Here is a 21,962-nt window from a genome sequence, read left to right on the forward strand (position 1 = left end):
AAGTATTTTACAAAGAGGTAAAAACAAAGGTGTGTTTCCCTGGCCATCTTGAAGAACAAGAGGGCACCTCAGCTGCCTCTGCTCTGCTTTGGAGACATGGAAATATCAAATATGGGTCCCTCCTAGCCAGGAGGTTTCAAGTCTAACCTTCAAGCAATGTCCAGCTGCTTGACTATAATCACCATAACAAACTTCTGTCTGGTGAAGTGGCGGCAGCACTACTCCTCTGATTCTAGCCTTCAAAAATTCTTGCTTGTATTACAGAAACAGCTTAACTGAGCCCTTTGTCTTCTTTATTACCCCTGAATCCATTCTCCACACTAGTTGCCTGATCTTGAGTAAGTTCTTTCCTCTTTTGGATCCTCAGTTCCCTTGACCTGAATGGGGGCTAGACTAAACAGTCTCCTCCCATTTCCCCACCCTTCTCCCCAGGGGGCTAACCACCTCCTCTCTCAGCCCCTCTTTCCATCAACCTCCTTGCTTCCCTACCTTTTGACTTCCCTTCCCTCACTTGAACTCCTGTGTCTCTTTTCCCTTTTAATACTGTGTTCAGATGCTTGACACTCCCTAATCAGGTCTCTTATGTGTCTGTGTTTGGAGCAGGGGGTGTGTTGGCATGGGATGTGGGGAATGACACACAGGGGGTTTCCACTTTCCAGGATGGACAATGAAAGTTGGAGTTTCCAATCAATTTCTCCTCCCGCTTTAGGCACTTAGCCTAGTTCCAGGCCCCTGTGAGCTCTAGAATATGAATGAGGGAATCAGTGAGTTCCTTGAACTCCTGGGAGAAAAAGGCCATGACAATGTCAAGGAATGTGATTGATGCCATTGCTACCCATGCTGCTGAGGCTTTCTGGGGAGTGCTGCTCTTCCTTGGGTCAACTGCTCAGCTCCAGAAAATGGTCTGGGCAGGGAACTCTGTTTTCCCTAGCACATATCAATGGATTTTGACAGCACTGAAAGAAGCTGAGGTACATTGATGCATGGACCCTGTTGAGCTGGGAAAGCATAGTGAATAGGACTGCTGATTCCTGAGAGCAAATGCAACGCCAGTCTTTATGCAACCCTGCTAGACTCATCTATTGTCCTAGGAAGTCTACTTCCTTTGTTATCCTTTTATAATGTCAGAGTGGGAAAGGACCTTGGAAGCCCAGGAGTTCAGCCCTTTCTTGTTACAGAAGGGGAAACTCAAGCCCAGAGAGGGGAAGGGACTTACCCAAGGCTACACAGTGATCAGAGAGTGAGTTAATGGCAAAGTTATGACTAAAATCCAGGTGTCCCGACCATCCCTCTCAAATATCCTTTTCACTGCCCCAAGCTGGCTCATCATCCCTGAGGTATGTGTTACCCTACCTCACAAAGAATACTCAGACCGTGCCTCCGCACAATTACCAGTGGATAGTAGAAAAAAGAACTATGGCCCGTCACTTTCAAACTAAAGCTCAGACTTAACTAGATGACTGTTACAGTCTAGAACACCTCTATCCTGGGATTCTGTGACCTTGACAAGAAGCAGAAAGGGTGCTGGCAGACATATCTCAAAGGAGTGGACTGGGGGTGCATCTAACCTGGGGGAATTATCAGACAGTGAATCAGGTATCAGTGAATGTGTTGTGGGGGCTATAGGATCAGGATTTGAAGAAAGTGGAGACTGGGATTTGTAGGAAGGAAAGTGAATAGAGACAGATATGGGAAAAAGGAGCCCAATTCTGATAAAAATGAGGATTGAGCAAGGATGGGGTTGAAATATGATGGGAAAAGCGATATAGAATCCTACAGAAGAGAATTGATGAAGTGTTGGAGAAGCTGAGGCAGTTTAGCCAAGAGAAAAGAAGTTTCAGGGGGATATGGGATCTTCAGACTTCTGAGGAGTTAGGGACAGCAGGGGATTTGTGTTGTCTCAGGGAGCAGAGCTGAGATCCATAGGCGGAGCCACAGAGGAGTTCAAATACACACGGGAAGAACTTTCTGAGAGTCAGAGCCGTCTTGAGTAGGAACGGAGAGTTTTGACAGGTAGTGAGCTCCCCATTAGTGGAAAGTTGCAGTCAGAGCTGTAAGCCTCTTTCCAGGGTGCGGCCTAGGGCCCAGCCCTACTTGGGGGTGGGGCCGAATGGCCCGGATGCTGAGGGCCAGGGGCCGTGAAGGGGGTGGGAGAGGGGCAGGGAGGCGCAGGTGAGGGGTGAGAGCCCCCACCGGGGCGCCCAGGCCCAGCCTGGCCCCCAAGTAGCTGGTGTGGCCAGGCAGGGCAGGGCAGGGCTGGGCTGGGCGGGGCGAGGCCCGCGGCCGGCTAGAAGGCGGGCGCGAGGGCGGGGAGCGGTGCGGAAGCCGGGCCACATAAAGGAGCGGGCGGTGCGACGGGGGCGGCTCTTTCCTGGGTGGGGTTTGTGAAGTCGTGGCCCGTTAGCAGGAAGCGGAGCAGTCGCCCCGACGCTGGCGAGAGACCCAGTCCGAACCCCCAGTCCCCGGAGTCCGAGCCCTGTGTACTGCGTTCTCAGCGCCGTCCGACAGCTCCCAGCCAAACTTCACCAACTCCGCCGCCTTTTCCGCCACCATGCCCAAGACGGTGAGTGCCGGGGATGGGCGCTTCCGACCCCGGGGGCTCTTGCGGACCCTCATAGCCCCTCGCCGATGGCCGGGGACTTGGGCAGCCGCGCGTCCGCTCGCGATGCCGCGCCTTCCGCCGAGGCCAGGCGTGGGGAGGGGCGGCAGTGGAGTCCGGGTCTGGCGCGCCCTCGCGGGTAAAGGGGTCCAGGGATAGAAGTGTGGGCCGGGCGGGCCGGTTTCTTTCAAAGATTCTAGTTCCTTGTGTTTGGATTGCCACAGTAGGGAAGGCTTCCTTGGGGGCCCAAGGTCTCCTTTTACCCCTGACGGGCCCTGGGCGCAGGGGAGAGGACTCTGGTTCGGAAGAGGACACTTACCCCAGTCCAGGAATTGGCGCTTTTATGGGGCGAGGCTGCCACTGACCAGGAGGGGCCATGGGAACCGAGAAGCAAGGAGGAGGGTGGGAGCTGCTCAGGGCGGATCCCGTAACCCCACTCACCTTTCCCACAGCCTCCCCAGGCGGCTTCAGCTGTTTCCCACTAGGAGGGGAGGAGAGAGTTGTGGACTCATCGAGGCCGCTTGCTCTTAACCGGGAGCGCTAACACTTCACTAGGCACCAGTCTGAAGGGAGGCAAGAAGACTTTGCAGGCGGGGCGGGCTGGACGCGCGCGGTTGGGGGGCGGCTGGACGCGCGCGGTGGGGGGCGGGTCGGGGAGAAGAAGACTGGTTTCTTCCTCTTCTCCACTCGCCAAATCCCTGCCTTTCCCATTACTTACTGGCTCTCTATTTCCTCCTATTCACTCCGTACTATTCTGTGAGGTGTGGACTCTCCAGTGGGGCCACACCTTTCTAGGGTGGTGGTAGCTTCTAAGGATCTGGTCTCCACCCTACTGGCTGTTTTGAGAAGAGAAGAAGCCTCCTGGGAGTGGGGCCTAGGGGGGGCCGGATGCCCAGGAGGGAGGGGGGAGGGGTGTGCCTGAATAATGAGCCCTGCTTGCTTTTGTGCAAGTCATGCCAAATGGCTGCTGAGGCTCTTCCCTTGCTCAGGAAAGCTGGGTGACCACCCTAGCTTGAGTCCCTTAGGCCAGGCAACTTGTTGCACTGGCTTAGGCTCTGCAGTTATCCCAGACCCCTCTCCCTAGGACTGCCTGAGCCTTGTAGAGCTGAGATAGTGACTAGTGGCCTTGAGAAGGACTGAGGGTCCCTGAAAGAGAGGAGTGGGGGGCCCAGTTCTTTTGGTGTGTGCTGAGCTTTAGTTGCCACATTGCTGTGTTCCAGCCTTACTGCAAAGTCATTGTTGCCTTTCCAGAACCTGTCCTTCAAAAACACCAAGGTTTCAACAAGTGTGTACTTCTACCTTCTCTCTCTTTTCAGTTGCTAATGGTTTTATGACATGGGGCTTTTCCACACACCCCCTTCTACCGCCCCACATACACACAAAGTGAGACAGAATGGTTTTGAAAAGGGGGGAGGGCAGTCTCTGCTATCACAGAGGATTATAAAAATCCTTCCAGAAGCCTCTCTTTGGCTTTATCTCTCTGTGGTTGACTCTTTGACTCCTTTTCAGATGTGGCTTTGCCTAAATAGGTGGGTGGATCTCTGGGAATAGACTGTGCCCCACAACCGCTTTTCTTTAGTGACATGTCTCCTGTTCAATCCTGAGATATCTCTCATTTATGTGCAACTTAATGGGCCTGGAAATTATCTCAAAGTTATCTAAACCATCCTGTCTCAGTCAAAAGTGGCAAAGACGACAGCATGGTGATCTTTTTCCTGCTGTGGAGAGATTGGAGTATGAGCTGTTTGAGGTCAGGCCTAGGGTACTGAAAGTAGTTTTATACAGATTGACTGAAACTTGAATCATGTTGGAAGGAGAGGGCTGAATTTTGATAGACTGGCAGATTTGGAGAATTTCCTATGCTGTTTGGCTCAAGGAATTGTGGTATTCCAAGGACAATGGTGCTTCAAGGACAAAGGACGACCCTGCCTGAAAAAGTTTCAGCGTTACACCCCCTACCTGACTCTTAATCTCCCTCCCCACCATGTTGCGATGGTTACGAAATTCCTGAGCCCACCTGGGTGACGCCCACCTGGGCAATGGGACCTGTCCCAAGTAAGGAATGGTCAACTTTTAGGAGAAACAACTATATCATTGCCTGTTAAGACCATAGAATCTTAACCTGAAAGAGATCTCAGACACTATCTAGTATCTCTCTCTCTCTCAACTAATGAGGATATTTAGGCCTAACAGGAAAGGACTTACCACCTAAGGGCACATGGTGACAGAACCAAGATCGGGGTCTGTGCTTTTTGATGCTCATTCCATTGACCCTCTATTCTCACTCAGTGAAGGATTTTTGAAGTTGAGCCCCCTCTCTTGCTCAAAGCAAATTGGCCCCTATTCTCAGGACTTCTGGTCCTCAGATAAAAGGAAGTAGATGATTTGGGCAAAGTAACCAAGGTTGGCATTTGTGTGGTCTCCTGGTGAGAGTTTGAGGTGTCACAAAGTGCCTCATGTTACTTTTCTCATTCCTTATCCCAATGCTGAGGCATCCAGGGGCACACTCTAGTTCACTGCATACCAGCTAGTAACTTTAATGAAGAGAAAAAATTCCTTATTCTCTATTCCTTCTTTACTAGTGTGCTTTAGGCTATTTCTGGAGTATGACAGATAGGGAAGGTAGTGGAAAAATCAAATCCATTCATTCATATGAACGATGTCTACAGTCTGTCTAGGGTTAGTTTCACTTTTACAGCCAATTTTCTCCCTTAGTCACCCAGCTACCTTTAAATCTGTTAAAACATGCCCCTCTACACGCCCGTCCCCACAACCAGTTCTTGGATTCTGTGCTTCTACTTGCCAGTTTCCTGAGTCTGCTTTAGTAGCCAGAATGAAGAAGTTTATTAACTACTGTCTATACTTTGTGATGATGATAAGACAGTTGTAAAACAAAAAAAAAAAGTTTTTTCCCCTCCCTACCCTCTTTAACTTTTTTAGATCACAAAGTCTTTGGGACTCTTGGATTCCCTAAAAAGTGACTGTTTTGAATTTTCAAGATGTTCTTGAGTTTTTGGTTTACTAGAGTCGAAAAGGCTCTTCACAATTGTCAAGTCCAATTGTTCTCATTGTATAGATGGCGAAACTGAGACCCACAGATAGGAGGGACTGACCTAGAATGATGCAGCAAGTCAGTAGTGAAGCTAGGATTTGAATCTGGGACTTAGTTAGAGGATCAGTCTTCGTAAAACCTCTTCAGTTTGCTGAGTTTTTAGCTCTAGCTCGACAGGTCAGGGGAAAGGTGATCAAATGGTCATTGATGGGACCATGCATGTGAGCAGATGTAAGGAGTCCAGCTCCTTGAAGTATCTGAAGGCTTCTGGGTCTGCATTCAGCTAAACTTTAACAGGGGCTGTGTGGACTGTTTATTCTCCTGCCATTCCTAGCATTACTTGAGCCACTCGAGTGGCACTAAAGTGGTACTTGCTGAATAGGAGGCAGAATATCAGTCTCTTAACCCTTCCCTGCCTGTAGACTTCAGGGGTGGACAAAGGATCAGGAATGGAGGTTATGTGAGAGAGACTACTCTTTGGATCCTGCATTTGTCCACTTCTTCGGTTCTCCAGTTCACTTGGCCCTCTGTGAAGTTTAGATGATAGAGCAGGAACCATCTTGGGGATTTCCTTTAGGCTTCTCCTTGAATAGCTCTCTGGGAAGAGGGGCTAGTGTGGCAAGAGAGCCTTTGTGGGACCCTCGAAGGTACCAACTAATCTATACTCTATGTAAGGCTTGGAGAAGGGAAGGTTGCTCTATGAGTGGGTGACAGAGATGGTATTGGTCACAAGTCTGCTAACTCTTCATTATTATCTAGCTGCCTGTAACAATAGCTTGTTTTAAGGGTGTTCTTTTTTTTAAACTTTAAAAAAAAATTTATTTAGTTTTGGCTGCGTTGGGTCTTCGTTGCTGCATGCAGGCTTTCTCTAGTTATGGCGAGCGGGGGCTATTCTTCGTTGCCGTGTGCAGGCTTCTCATTGTGGGGTCTTCTCTTGTTGCAGAGCACAGGCTCTAGGCTCATGGGCTTTAGTAGTTGTGGTGCGTGGGCCCAGTAGTTGTGGCTCACGGGCTCTAGAGTGCAGGCTCAGTAGTTGTGGCCCATGGGCTTAGTTGCTCCGCGGCATGTGGGATCTTCCCGGACCAGGGATGGAAGCCGTGTCCCCTGCATTGGCAGGCAGACTACCAACCACTGTGCCACCAGGGAAGCCCTTGAGGGTGTTCTTCTTACTTTTCTCTTTCTTCCTTCTCTCAGGAGATTGCTTTACTGAATGGTGGAGCTGGAAGGGACATTCAGAGGTCATCTGGTCTATTTCTCTGACTCCAATTCCAATTCTGTCTAGAGGGATGAGATGAGTTGATAGCTACATTTATTCTGAAATCTTTTCTAAGTGTTACTTGGCAACAGGATATCTAGGTCCCTTTGTAGTTTCCTGGGAATCCCCGTCACTGGAATTTCAAAACTCAAGGTCCCCAGAAGGGAGAATATCTGTCTACCAACACTACTAGGATTGGGTCTTTAGCGGCTAGAGTTGCTGAAAATTGGCATCATTACAGGTTGGGAACAGTCTGTTTCTGATCTTTCAAAGATAGAACTGAGTTTATCATGTATATCTTTCCTAACTCATGATATTTTCTCCCTGCTACCTCATTCTACTCTTCTTCCCCCGAAGAAAACAGTACAAAGGTGATACCTTTTGGGGAAGTCTGTTGGTCAAGTGAAGGAGGTCGTCTTGTCGTGACTGACTGGTTTTGCTGTTCATTCCTCCTCCTTTTTTTTTTTTTTAAAGGAAGACTATTTTTTTTTGCTGTACGCGGGCCTCTCACTGCTGCGGCCTCTCCCGCTGCGGAACACAGGCTCTGGACGCACAGGCTCAGCCGCTCCGCGGCATGTGGGACCCTCCCGGACCAGGGCACGAACCCTTGTCCCCCGCATCGGCAGGCAGACTCCCAACCACAGCGCCACCAGGGAAGCCCCCCTCCTCCTATTTAATGCTTGATAGAGCTGAAAAACTTTTCAGTTCCAGGTTCTGATTTGTGGTGCAGGAGCAGTCACTTGGAGGGTTAGCTCAGGACTCCATTGATTTGGTAGGTGGGTGTTGGGAAACGGCAGGTAACACTGACCTGATAATTTTTCTTCTTCTCTTTCCATGTAAGAAGAACATCTTCCCTGTCCTCAGTAAAGTGATCTAAATGAAGTGGGCCTTTAGGCAAGGTCTTTCTTCAGACCCTCAGTCTCTCCAGCTTGTCATGAGAGAACTGTACTAGTAATAGATACATTCTAGGGACCCTTCCAGTACTGATGTTCTTGAAAGCCTTGATGGTACAACCTCAAGCCTCCCATTGGTACGTCTATTCCTTCAGACATCCTTTCCTTAACATTTGAGTGCCTTCTTTGTACCAGGCAGTGTGCTAGGCTATGCTGAGAATACAAAGTTCAACAGCACTTGCTAAAATGTATCTTCTTGTCTCCCTACACCTCTGGAGTGCTGTTTCTTCCTGGGTACTGGGTTCAGAATAGAGAGTTTCTAGCTTGGGAATTGGTTTGTCTCATTAGTAGCTCTGACACGAACACTGGCATGAGTGTTCTTGGCCGTTTCCTCTTGAGGCTACAGACTACGGCCTATGTCTATGGGCTATGTCTGAGGAACAAGAAAGAAACCAACTGAGACTATATTGTGAAGGCTGTGGGTTGACTGAAGAGCCTCAGACAAACACTCAGAAAACCTCCTGGGTTTCCCCCCATTTCTTCTCCTTGACTGTCGCTGAGAGGCCAGGAAGCTACTGAGTTATATTTCAAGTTTACTTTTAACCTGTGTGGTAGTTAGATATACTGGTAGACAGTGAGGAGCTGGTGGGCATAAACCGACCTCCTAAGGTATCTATCACCAATGAGCTGAAGGCTGGCTGTTGTGGGGTGCAGCATTTCAAATGCATCTGTATTTACGATGACCAAGAGCTTCCTTAGCCTTAAGCTTCCCTTTTAGCTGATTGTTCTGAGTGGTCTGGGTTTCTCACAGGAGTGTTGAATCACAGAGCAAAGGAGCTGGCCTTAAACTTTGTAGTTTAAGTTTAGTTTATATTTTAGATGGGGATACCAAAGTCCAACAAACAGAAGTAATTTGAATGAACTGGTAATAAGGCTATGACTAAAATCCAACTTGCCTGGTCCCAGATTAAGGGAGGAATTTTGAATGTCTGCCTTTCAAATGGCACTTGATGCAGTGTGCTCAGTGTTTTCGCCCTTTGTGCTGTGGGTGACTTGACCATAGTGTTAAAATGGTCCTGGGAAGAGCAGTGGTTCTGAGTATGTAGAGCTCATCTCAAAGGTTACTTTGTATGGAGATAATTGAGATGGTTCAGGCTCTGACCTTGCTTTTGGAATTCTTTGTAGCACTTCCCAGGAAGGTAAGTGTTTTGCTTTGGCTGTAAAGTGTGGTGGAAAGTAGATATGTGCACTGAAGGGAGGTAAGGAGAGGAGACTAGCTATGTTTTCCTGCTTGAGGCTAGACTTCACAGTTTTAAGAGTCTTTATTTAGATATATATATGTATATATTTTTATTTATTTATTGGCTGTGTCGGGTCTTAGTTGCAGCATGCGGGATCTTTTGTTGCAGCACATGAGCTCTTTGTTCCAGAGTGTGGGCTTCTCTCTAGTTGTGGCACATGGGCTCCAGAGCGTGCGGGCTCAGTAGTTGTGGTGTGCGGGCTTAGTTGCCCTGCAACATGTTGCATCTTAATTCCCCGACCAGGGATCAAACACACGTTCCCTGCATTGGAAGGCGGATTTGTAACCACTGGACCACCAGGGACGTCCCAGTAAGAGTCTTTATTGAGTAGAGTTATTTCTTTCCCATATTCATACCTGGAAAGGTTAGCCCGCTTGTTCAGGATCACATGAAGTTGGTAACAGGTTTTGTTTTTTATGATAGCTATGATTATCCTTACCAATTAATTAATTAATTAATTAATTTATGGCTATGTTGGGTCTTTGTTGCTGCGTGCGGGCTTTCTCTAGTTGCGGCGAGCGGGGACTACTCTTCATTGCAGTGCGCGGGCTTCTCATTGCGGTGGCTTCTCTTGTTGCGGAGCATGGGCTCTAGGCACATGGGCTTCGTTAGTTGTGGCATGCGTGCTCAGTAGTTGTGGCTCATGGGCTCTAGAGTGCAGGCTCAGTAGTTGTGGTGCACAGGCTTAGTTGCTCCACGGCATGTGCGATCTTCCCGGACCAGGGCTCGAACCCGTGTGCCCTGCATTGGCAGGTGGATTCTTAACCACTGCACCACCAGGGAAGTCCCTCGGTAACAGTTTTGAAAGGAGAACTTGGCTTTCCTGATTCCCAAGTTAGTGATCTCTCACTGGACTTGCCTGACTTGGAAGGATGATTCTTTTCATCCATGAGACACAGACGTCCAGAGAATTGGCTCTGTGGTGATTACATTAACAATATGGCCACAGTGGAGTTCCCCTAAATAGCTTCTGCTGTAGCAAGTTTCAGTCAGCGGGTGACTCACTTCTTCTGGGGCCTCAAAATGACTTTTTTCTCTTCCTGCCTGCCCCTCACCCAAGTTCCCCACTTTCTCTTTGCCATTTAAAATTTTGAGCTCTGACCTCTTTGTATTCTGACTCAGTGCTCCAGCTTGTCTTGTTCCTTGAGTTAGGTGAATATTATGGTACTTTCTTCCACTTTGGTGACGCTATTTTCTGCTTTGCAACCATTTGAATACAGACTGGAGTGTCCTGGCCTCAACCCTCACTACTCACCTTTAGGTTTTGTAGGCCAAGGCTGATGAAGGTAGCTAGCCAAAAAAAGGACTTTTTAGGCCTTTATAGAAAGGGAACATAGAGTACTGGTGAAAAGCACAAACTCTAGAACCAGACTGCTTGGATTCAAATCCCAGCTCTGTGACCAACTAGTTTTGTAGCCTTGGGCAGGTTACTTAACTTATGTGCTTCATTTTCCTCAACTGTAAAGTGAAGATAATGGTAGTACCTATCTCGTAGGGTTGTTGTAAGGATTAAACAGGGCAATTCCTATAAAGTGCTTAGAACTGTGCCTAGCATCTATCTAATCAGTGCTATGCAAATGTTAGTTATTATTATTTATGGAACTACTATGTGCCCAACCCTGTGCTAGGTAGGATGGTAAGAATGAAGGCAGGCAGCTGCATTCTCACTGTTATTTGAGTGGTTACTAGGTACTATTTACTATAAGGGATACAAATAAATGAATGGAGGATACAATTGCTGCCTTCATAGATCTCCTATTTAACTGGAGATTTAGGGCTAACTCACTTAAAAACAGTTTGACAAAAGTGTGTACATGACATTTTCTATAGATTTTGAGAAGAAGGGAGTTTATTGGGACATGAACAGGGCCTTAGAGGATGTGTACACTTGGGGGCAGTGGCTTTTCTGGGTGGGACAGTGATGTAGTTTTGGTATGTGGGTGTAAACCAAGTGGCCCTATGCCAGTGTTCTCTTGAAAATGAGTTTGTCTGAAATGAAGGAAGGCTTGATGTGCTGACTGTTTGAAGGGATTGTGGATTGTACAAGCCACAGAGTACATGTCAGCATAGACCAAGTTGCTTTTTATAGGGTCAGTTGGAGCCAACAGTCCTGTCTCAACTGGCAAACCCCTTCTGAAGGGGTCTGTTGGGGGAGACTCTACCTTGGGTTTTCCAGAATCCGGTGAATTAACTAAAACAAATTTTGTTGTCTTTGTTGCCCAAGTGGGTATGTGAGCAGCTCCTTCCTTCATGTTTCCATGTGAGCTAAACCAAGGAATAGAGCTTAGTGATTACTCTCTTTAGGTCAGCAGCCTAAAACCAGCTTTTAGTTCTCTCAGTGGCTTTGCTATGACATAGGTATTTGAGAAAGGATGTAAATGAGGGGAGGATTTCTTCGTGTGTGATTGTGATAGGTTGAAGAGTGTGGAATTTTCTGGCCAGGACCCAGCTGGAGCATCTGGGCCTTAAACTTGAAGAAAGAACTTTTGGGTAACTTTCAAAGCACAGCTCTTCGGCTGTGCCTGATGACAGAACCAGATTTGATGCTCCTTTCAGTGGGCTTGTTGTGGCATAAGGTAAGTGTTGAGTTAGCTCCTAGGCCACTGGTATGGTGACCTACCACTGTGTTTGCTTAGTAGTAATGCTTTGCCAGGTAACTCCTGTGATAGGTGACTTCAAAGGTTGAAGTTTCTTCCTGTCCCTGGGGACCGTTCTATGTGGGAATTTGGTAGATATTTTGTGTGGGCAGGGTATTAATCCGGATCTAATGAGAGAAAAGTTGAGATGTGGGCATTTGGTCATACGTAACAAAGTATAACCCTGAGAAATCCTTTCCTGGATATTTATTTGGCAGATAGGAGGGGGAATAAGGCATACCTATCGGGCTTGGTCAGCATTTCCTTCCCTATCTTTAGTCCTGGCCTCCCTTAAATACTTGGGAAAGGTCAAGGCTCGTTTTTCTCCACTGAAGTATATTTAGATAAGGTTCCTGATCTTACTGTTTTGGTCTAATCTGCCCCTCACCCCTCCCCCACCCCTGTCCTTTTTCAGAAATCTCAGCCTGAAGGTTAGATGAAGTATACCAAGAGTATTCCTATATACCTGTTGTATACCTGTTGTAATCTTTAACTGGGGTTGACTAAACTGTGGTATGCAGTTGGAGGGTGGGGGTCAAGGTAATAGCCAATTTGGTTGTCTTTAGTTAAGGTGTACAAATCTTTGCTATCTTCAAGGGTTTTAAGTGAGCCAAACATCTCTCTAATTATCCTTGCAGATATTCCTGGGAGATTGACTAACCCATAGAAGTTCCCTTGTTGAGAGCAAAAGTAACTTAACATTTTATGTTTGAATTTTTCTTTTCTCTGACTTGAAAATACCAACAATATCAGAAATATATAACTGGAGTAAAGCCCTTTTCCTCAGGTTCCTTACTCTTCTTGGCACCTGGGCCTTGGCCAATCTAGCATATGCTTGGTGAGGACATCTGCCACTTTGCTTCAGGGTTATACTACACCTCTCTGCTGGTACTTGGAGAGGTGCTCCAGCAGGACCTGAAGAGGGCCTGGGGAAAATTTAGCCTTAGTTGCCTTTCTTTCTACCATAGCCTGGGCATTTTCCTAAGGTTGGGAGTTTGCCGCCTGGCCTTAGGCCAGTTGCCAGAGGAAACCAATGACTAAAGGCTTCCCCCCTGCGACGTCAGCTTCTGGAACCTTTCCTGATGATTCCTTACCAGTCAAGTATGCCTTATTTGGCTATATTTTCCCCCCTCAAATGCCTTTGCCACCTCAACTAGTGCCTTGTTCTTCTTTGGTACAGGGAACACCTTCCTCATGTTTATATAGTGCCATCTGCAAACTTTTATTTTCTCCTTCTTTGGGTTTTGTTTGGAGCAGGAGGTGAGGCTCTTTGTTGGGGCCAGGGTGGGGGCCAGTGAGAAAGGAGAGAGGAAGATGAGAGAGCTTTGGAATGACTGTGATTTCTCCACCCTGCTTTCTTATCTCTCATTGCCCTCCTTACTCTGCCTGGTCACCTCCCTCTAGCTTCTTACTTAGATCTCTGATAGCCTAAGAGTAGTCTTGCTCAGCCTGGAAAGGCTCAGAGTGTGGGGGTGGGGTGGGGCGCGGTTGGGCTCTCAGCATCTGAAATTACTCCTTTGGAGTAAGTAAAGCCTTCCAGTTGCTGAGTTCTTTACGTGTGCCTTTCGTTTGCTTAGGCTTCTCAATTGACTTTCCTGAGCGGGCTGCGTCCAGCGTCCCTCTGCCTCTTATCTCCAGTCCTGAGCTGTCTAGCCCTAGCTTAGAAGAGCTTAGCTTTTGACACAGCTTGGAGCACTTGTCTGGAATTTTTTTTTTTAATGCTTTTGAGTAGAAATGGTACAACAAAAAGAATAACAGACCGAATCAGGATATTTGGTTTTTAGTCTCTGCCTGTGTGACCTTGGGCAGGTCACTTTTATGGGCCTTAGTTTTCATATCTGTAAAATGAGAACATTGGCTTTTTCTGACATTCAGATTATTTGTGCCTAGTCTTTAAGAAGATAGTAAGAGGTTCTTGGAAAGAGTGTAACAGAACAGAGAACAGTGACTATTTGGAGAAGTTGCTCTTTCCTCTTTAGAATGGTATTGGAAGTGTCATTTCCCCCCCCAGCTATCAAAGTGTAAGTAGCCCTCTCTATTTCAGTGAGTTTTCCTTAGGCGTATTAGATCCACCTACCACAGAGCTTGCCATAGGTATCCTGGCTTGGAGAGACAACTGTTAACTGAGTGCCTTGGGGGTGGGGCCTTTGAGTTCAGCCTGCAGAGTACAGTTGCAGGCTATTTTGGGTCATTGGTGACTCCAGGAAGAATAGAAGACCCTTGAATTGGTCATTGTTCCAGTAGGGAAGGAGAAGACCAAGAAACAAACCAAAACTGAAATGCAAATGAGATTTGACTTCCTCTACTCCCTTCCCCCACAACATCCCTCTCCTTAGGGTTATGAAATTGCTTTTGGCTGAGTCTTAAATTGCTAAGCTCCCCGTCCCCTTCTTCTGTCAGAGTCACCGGTGCCTTTGTTGCCCTTGGATCGGGAGAGCTAGGTGATGTGGTCTTGGGTGGAGTGAAGGGGAGAAATTTCTAGTGAGGGAGATTGCCATAGGCCTAGTGTTCAGCCTTCAACTTATCTTGCATTTTGTGAATATGGCTTCCTGTGGTGTTAGACCTGTAGATGAAAGGGGAGGGATTTCTGAATTTCCCATGAGGGAGTGATAGGCTGATGAGGCATAAGCTAGTTCCTGGAGATGGTGTGCCCTTGGCTGGATCTGTTTTCACCCTTCTTCTTCCTCCTCACTGACATTTTGCACAAGGATCCCGGGCTGTATATCAACCACCTAGGAGTTGGCCATGAACATGATCTTCACCTGCCCTGAGCCTCCTGGAGTGAGGGCAAGATAGAAGTCTTCTTGGTGTCTGTCTTCTTTCCTTTGGGAATAAGTTCTTAGGGCAGTTTAATCAGAGAAGACTTAGTTGGGTAAAGCTGGACAATGCTTTTGGGTGGAAGATTCTTCTCCAGCATTGAGCTGGAACGGCCTCTGGACCATGCAGGAACTTGCTGCTTGGAGTAGCCACCTTGCTGGCAGCCTTTCCTTCCTAGGGACCTCACATGTGTTGTTAAGGATTCCAGTCACAGTTGGTAGATTAGAAATGCTGTTGGTGAGGGAGAGTAGGGAAACCGGTAGAGGAGAGAGAAGGGGAGAAGGAAAGAGGAGTCAAATAGAAGAAGAGTGGTTATTTTTATACTTCTCCTTTTTATAAAACCCAACGTGGCATATGACAGAGTTTAGCAAATAGAGGGAGACATCTTCCATAAGTCCACCATTTTAACATAGCAGTTATTGTTTATGTGTATTTCTCATCACATCTCATATATGTACCTTAGTTTTCCATGGTATAATCGTATTGTACATAAAAAAATCTTACTTCTTTATCCCTATTTAACATATCACTAAAAACTTAGGTAAATGCTATTTAGTTTTTAAAAATGAACATTTTAATGCCTTTACAAAATTCCATCCAATGACTATGTCATAATTTACTAACCATTCCCCTTTTGCCGGTCATTTAGATTACTCCCAGCATTTGCCAGTATTTATAACACTGCAGTGAATGTGAACAAGAGAAAATTTAAACCCCTTAGCATGGTATATATGGAGAGCCCTTTGATACCAGGCTCCATCCTAGCTCTCTCTCCAGACTCAGGTCCACTTGGCCCCACATGTACGCTATGCTGTAGCTTTGTGGGATTAAGTTTCCCCAAGTAAGCCATACCTCTTATATCTTTCACCTTTAGCATATGTTTCTTCTTTCAACTTGAAATGTCAAGTGTCTCTTCCTCCCCTCCCCTCACTCCATGACACCTCCACTGGATATTTTCTTTAATACTCCCAGGTAGTATTAGTTGTACTATCTTCTGTGTGCCCACTGTACCTTGTAAGAATTTCTGTTATGATACTTACCATGTGGTATTGAAGCCACCTGGGCTCCCATGCTTTCTCCTTTAGTAAACTTGTGGATTTGAAAGTTTCTAACTCCTCCTGCTTCAAGAAGGGGCTGTTGTGGAGATGGTTAGGGATGGGCAGGCCTTTGAAGAATGCATAGTCAGTGACAGACATGGAGAAGGGGAAGCAGCAGTACTGTATGCAAGGGATCCAACAGTGTTGGATGAGCACCTGGTAGGACATACTAGGTACTGATAATAGAGAAAATACACGTTGGAGAAGGGAAGATGCATTAGCACTTATAGGGTGGAGAGCCCTGAGAGAGAGTCTTGCTGGCCTTGACACACCAGAGTAGACTTCTCAAACCATTCCAGATCTCGATTTCCCATCTGTAAAATGGAAAGGATAATAGCACCCTACTTCTTAGGGTTATGGTGAAGATTCGGGCACTAATGCACCTGGAAGTGCTCTGTGAGGTGTGGGGCACAGGGGAGGGAGGGTAGGTCCATGACACCCCATAATTTTTGTTCCAGTTGGCCTTTTAAAGTTCTGCTCTATGTGTGTTGCTCATCAAGCTTCTGAGCCCATAACGTCAGATGCTAGAGTTTCCCCGAGCAAGCATTCCCATAGGTGTGCCACAACCTGATGCTTTTAGTGGGAGGTATGCAGGGAAGTCCCTATCTCCCCACTTACCTGGGCAGCATGGCTCCAACTGGCCCCAGTACAGCCCTACTAAAAAATGGCCACAAGTGGCCGGGGAGGGAGGTACCACCTTCTCTTCAGCTCTTTAGCAACAAATGAGTGGTACTAGAGTAGAGGGTTTCCTAATGTCTCTTCATCTGGAGGTGGAAGTATTTATAGAAGCTTCAGTGAAACTGGGCACCTTTCAGGCCTTCTGGCCTCAAACCAGCCATGTACTGTTAGAAGGACAGGACTCTGTGTCTGTCACTGACTATATGCTCTTCAAAGGCCTGCCCATCCCACCTGTCTTGGGCAAATAGCTCATGGGGAACATTCAAGGTCTTTGGATAGAGATTCTCCTCCATCTAGTGTGACTTTTATTTTCTCCACATACTACCCATGGCTTCTTGCTGCTGTCCTGGCCATTTGAAAACCCCGAATCCACCCCAGAATTTTATGTTTTATAAAGGAAGCAAATTACCTGAATCTATGGAAGATCTTTGTCAACTGTAAAACACAACAAGGTGAAGAGACTTGCTCAAGGTCATGTAGAGAGTCAGGGGCAGAAGCAAGGCTTTAAGCCAAGACTCTCAGGAGTGTGTTGTTTTCATTCTATCAGCTTAGCCCACTGAGAATGTAAGCTTCTTGAGAACAGGGACAGTTTCCCATTTTATCCCCAGTACCTAGCACAGTGCTTGACATAGAGGAGGTGCTCGACAAATATTTGTTGAATAAATACATTAATAGCTACTATTGTCAAGTTGGAATTGTCTTGCACAGACTCCTTTGGCTAGGTCTACTAGAAAGCCAAACAATTTCAGGGACCCACTGGAAATTACCTAATGTGGACCCAGCTGGGCCCTGGCAGAGTGGAGCTAAGTAGTGCCAAGAAATGGGGAGGAGTTTTCCCTCTTGTGCGCCTTGAAGAACCTGTTTACCTGTGTGTGAGTGACCAGCTTGTTCATAGCTAATTTCCATTCCCTTTTCCCATGTCTTCACACAATGCAGTAGTGTTCATACCAAGGGAGAATATTCAAATCAAAGTTTTTAGTGGATTTTAACAGGTAGCCATGCAAGCATTTCTATCTGCGTTTGTGAAGCAACCCAGAGTTTGGCCCTAGAGTACAAAGTTGAAGCATTACCCAGCTTTTAAAATTTTTTACTTTTTTTGTATGTGTGCTGCTCATTGTGGCATGGCCAGCATTGCAGGACTGCATTGTGTAATCTAATCCTGAGAGGTTTGTACTCCCAAGGTTTAAGGATTGAGTTGGCTCCTCTGCTTAGAGATGGGTAGGGCCAGAGAAGGACAGCAGGGAAATGCTGTAGATCATCATGTTGGGGCACCCAGCAGCCGTGTTCTGCTGTTGCTGCTGTTGTCACCACCACTGCCACCACCATCACCCAGGCTGCCTTAGGTCCCAGACTGCATATCTTTGCAGAATTCGGCCTGTTTTAGTCAAGGTAGGCTAATTTGGGGAGCAGTAGGAGGTATTCTTCCTCCCACACATTCCCTTGAGAGAGGGGTATGGCCAGCATTTGGGAGGTATAGGTTTAGGCTTACTAGATAGGGTTGGGTGGCCTAAAATAGCAAGAGCCTCTGAAGGTTATCTGGTCTTTAAAGGACTTTTTCCATCTGTTCTTATAGTGCTGAGCTAGACACCGTACGAAGAATAGAAACAGACATAGTCTGTGCTTTTTGGTAGGGCAGACTTAAATAAAACCAGACTTTATTTATTTTACAATTTTTGATTTGTGTTTTTTCATTGTGAAACTAATACGTATTTGCTGTGAGAAATAAAACAACACTGAAAAATACAAAATCCCCTGTTTTCTGCCCTGACTCTATTCTCCAGAGAGAACCAACATTTATGTGACCTAGTTAGTTATATGAACTTAGACTCCTTTTTAAATGCATTTATATACATATAACTTTAAATACACACATAATGTAAATCCATACTGTTCTGCAACTTGTTTTTTTAAACTTACTATGTGGTGGCCATCTTTTCATATCAAATCAGATTTTAACATCTATATGGGCTCATTAATAATCAAATTATCAAGTGGGTGGAACACTTAAAAGCACTTAAAAGTGTTTCACAAATGAAAAGGGCTCATATTCTTCATTGAATGGAAAATAAAGAGAACATTGTAAGGGCTTGCCTGCCTGAGAGAGAAGGCTTTCTGGAGAAGGAGGGAGTTGTGGACCCTTCTGTTGGGATGAAGGATAGGGTGATGAAAGCTGTTCCCCTTTTCAAGCTCAGTAGGCCCCACATTTAGAGATTGCTGTGATTTCACCCATGCCTAAGTGATCTGAGTGGAGTGATTTGTGGTAGGGTAAACCACCTTTCTGTGCTTAACGTGGCCCTCTCCCTCTTCTGTGGTTTCGCCAGTTTGGGGTAGTTTGATTCCAAACAGTACCTGACTGAGAACCCTGTTCCTCAAAAGACCTCTGGCTGCTATAGCTATCTGAAGTTGAGGAAAGAAGCTGTGTTTTTTGTTGGTGTGCACATGCCTTTCCAGTCTTCTCCAGAGAAGAGCAGTGAAGCTGGATTAGAATCCCCTCACCCCGTACTTACCAGGGATCTTGTCCAAGTGGCAGAAAAGTGGAATTTTGCAGAGTGCTCAGCTATAGCTGAGGCATCCTGTTGAAGAGCTGAGAAAGATAGTGTTTTTTGAAATACAAATAAATACAGTTGACCCTTGAACAATAGGGAGGTCATAGGCTCCCCACCACCACCGTGTTCTGCCAGTCGAAATTGCATATAACTTTACAATTGGCCTTCCATATCCCTGGTTCGACATCCGCATATTCAACCAACCAACCACAGATTCAGCCAACTGCAGATTGTGTGGTACTGTGGTACGTTTTTATTGAAAAATACTCGCTTATAAGTGGACCAGCACAGTTGAAAGCCATGTTGTTCAAGGGTCAGCTGTACACAGTATATTAAAAAAAATCTAGCCCAGTGGCCACTCCTACTCTTCGAAGCTTGTTAGATTGAGGGTACTGATCCGAAGCCAGGCCAGGCAAGGAGAAGCAGGATTACCAGAAATGCAGGCTCTCTTCTGCTCATTCATGGCATGCCCCACCCTTCTCTTGTCTTCTTAGTTCCCAGACTTTCACGGTGGGTGGAGCAGAGCTTATGCTCGCCCAGCCTTTAATCCTAGAGCCTCTGCCGCCAGAGGTTGACCTTGATTAGGCCAGGCCTACTACAGGCGACTGCAGGCATTATTCCTTCCCCTTTAGACAAACAGGAAGCTGCCTGCAAATTGAGGGATTGGAGCTTTCTGAATCCTTGTGGGGCAGGGAGAGCAAGGCTCTGAGGTCAGAGTCTAAAAAGGGCAAGGGAATGACATTTTAAAGAATTCCTTGCACTACTTGAGAAGGCTTGGATCCAAAGTATCTTCAGGAATTTATTGTAGGTCAGGCTTGTAAGAAGATATGTGTTTCAACACATATTAGCTGTGTGACCTTTTGGAAGTTCCTTAACCTCCCATTCTTCATCGGTAAAGTGGGGATGATAATCCTCAGTGCTGGTGGGAAACTTGGATAAGAATACATTAAAAAGCCCTCGAATGTTAGTTCTATAGAAAATCAAGCATATAGGATTCAGGTGCTCAGAGAAGCGTAAATCATATTTTCTCACCTTCTGTTGACAAAAGCAGTAAAATGTGTTCAGTGGATGAAAGGCTTTCACCTCACCATTAAGAATGGTTATGATCCTTAAAAGGGTAAGCCTCAGTTATCAGGAAAAGTTCACTTCTGTGGAACAGATCATTTATAGACCATTTGGGACGAATGATGCATTGAAATATAATCAGCTCTCAACTATCCATAACAAAACATTCTTCTCCTAGCTATGTGTGGACTGCCTGTCCTAAGCCATATGAGCCCAGGGAATGCAAACTCCCTTGGCTCTTCTGATAGTCCAAACAAGACATAGTTAGTTACATAAATATTTCCAAAAAAAACTCGAAGTGAAGTGGTTAGATTGCTACTGCTGAGTTATCCACAGGGTATTATTCTTACACTGATGTGGATAACTGACCTTAACCAAAAGAATAATGGTGAACTTTGGCTTCTGGAGCAAGGAAAATGATGGGCTTCTACTTCGCAGATCATTTATGCCCTCTGTGACCATCCCTCCAGCCTATGAACTCAGGTAGATGTGACAAATTTATAAGACTGGGATTGGGAGAGAGGCAACCATTCAAAGGATGGAGCTAGGAAAGACCATGTGTGAGATTGCCCTATATGGACTGTTATTCCAGGGAGGATTGGAACAGTTCTCAATCCCGCCCCCCCTGCTGGGATCTAGCCTTTGTCAGAAAGAGGCAAGACTGAAGAAATCTTGAAAGAACTACTAGAGACCTCTCTGGGCAAGTTCCGCTGGAACCTCTAGCTGTTGAGCAGCCCAGAAAAGGGAATTTTTTGGTTAGGAATCTGGGAGGGAGGTATAAGTTTAGAGGGTAGCTGCCTGTTGTCCAAGTAGTTCCCTGTTTAAAATGGCCCTGTCAGATGTGAATTGAAGGAATCCCTTTATAGGTTGGCTGGCATTGCCCTGCAATTATTTTTCAGTGTTCCTAGCTGTACTCACCCCATGTCTGGACCAAAAAAAAAGTCCCCAACACAAATACTGATAATCTTTACATTTGCGATATGCATTGTAGTTGTCAAAACCCTTTTTACCACTATTATTATTATGTCATTTGATATTCATTAACTCTCTCCAGTTGGCAGGTTAGGAATTATTTTTTTAACATCTTTATTGGAGTATAATTGCTTTACAATGGTGTGTTAGTTTCTGCTTTACAACAAAATGAATCAGTTATATATATACATATGTTCCCATATCTCTTCCCTCTTGCATCTCCTTCCCTCCCACCCACCCTCCCTATCCCACCCCTCCAGGCAGTCACAAAGCACTGAGCTGATCTCCCTGTGCTATGCGGCTGCTACCCACTAGCTATCTACCTTACGTTTGGTAGTGTATATATGTCCATGCCTCTCTCTCTCGCTTTGTCACAGCTTACCCTTCCCCCTCCCCATATTCTCAAGTCCATGCTCTAGTAGGTCTGTGTCTTTATTCCTGTCTTACCCCTAGGTTCTTCATGACATTTTTTCCCCTTAAATTCCATATATATGTGTTAGCATACCTCCAAAATTTATAAGCAGCTCATGCAGCTCAGTAACAAAAAAACAAACAACCCAATCCAAAAATGGGCAGAAGACCTAAATAGACATTTCTCCAAAGAAGATATACAGACTGCCAACAAACACATGAAATAATGCTCAACTTCATTAATCATTAGAGAAATGCAAATGAAAACTACAATGAGATATCATCTCACACCAGTCAGAATGGCTATCATCCAAAAATCTACAAACAATAAATGCTGGAGAGGGTGTGGAGAAAAGGGAACACTCTTGCACTGTTAGTGGGAATGTAAATTGATACAGCCACTGTAGAGAACAGTATGGAGGTTCTTTAAAAAACTACAAATAGAAATACCATATGACCCAGCAATCCCACTACTGGGCATATACCCTGAGAAAACCATAATTCAAAAAGAGTCATGTACCAAAATGTTCATTGCAGCTCTATTTACAATAGCCCGGAGATGGAAACAACCTAAGTGCCCATCATCGGATGAATGGATAAAGAAGATGTGGCACATATATACAATGGAATATTTACTCAG

At 45.9% G+C, this 21,962-nt stretch overlaps 1 protein-coding gene across 1 annotated transcript in view; it reads left to right on the top strand.

Annotated features, from left to right (window-relative positions):
• The first annotated feature begins 2,307 nt into the window (after positions 1-2,307).
• Positions 2,308-21,962, top strand: part of MSN (moesin) — a 67,901-nt gene continuing 48,246 nt past the window's right edge. The window contains exon 1 of the mRNA XM_030851495.3: positions 2,308-2,563. Coding sequence (XP_030707355.1) covers positions 2,552-2,563 — 12 coding nt within the window. The 5' untranslated portion in view covers positions 2,308-2,551. The remainder of the gene's footprint in view (positions 2,564-21,962) is intronic.

Source organism: Globicephala melas, chromosome X (genome assembly GCF_963455315.2).
Source record: "Globicephala melas chromosome X, mGloMel1.2, whole genome shotgun sequence".
In the NCBI taxonomy this organism is placed as follows: domain Eukaryota; kingdom Metazoa; phylum Chordata; class Mammalia; order Artiodactyla; family Delphinidae; genus Globicephala; species Globicephala melas.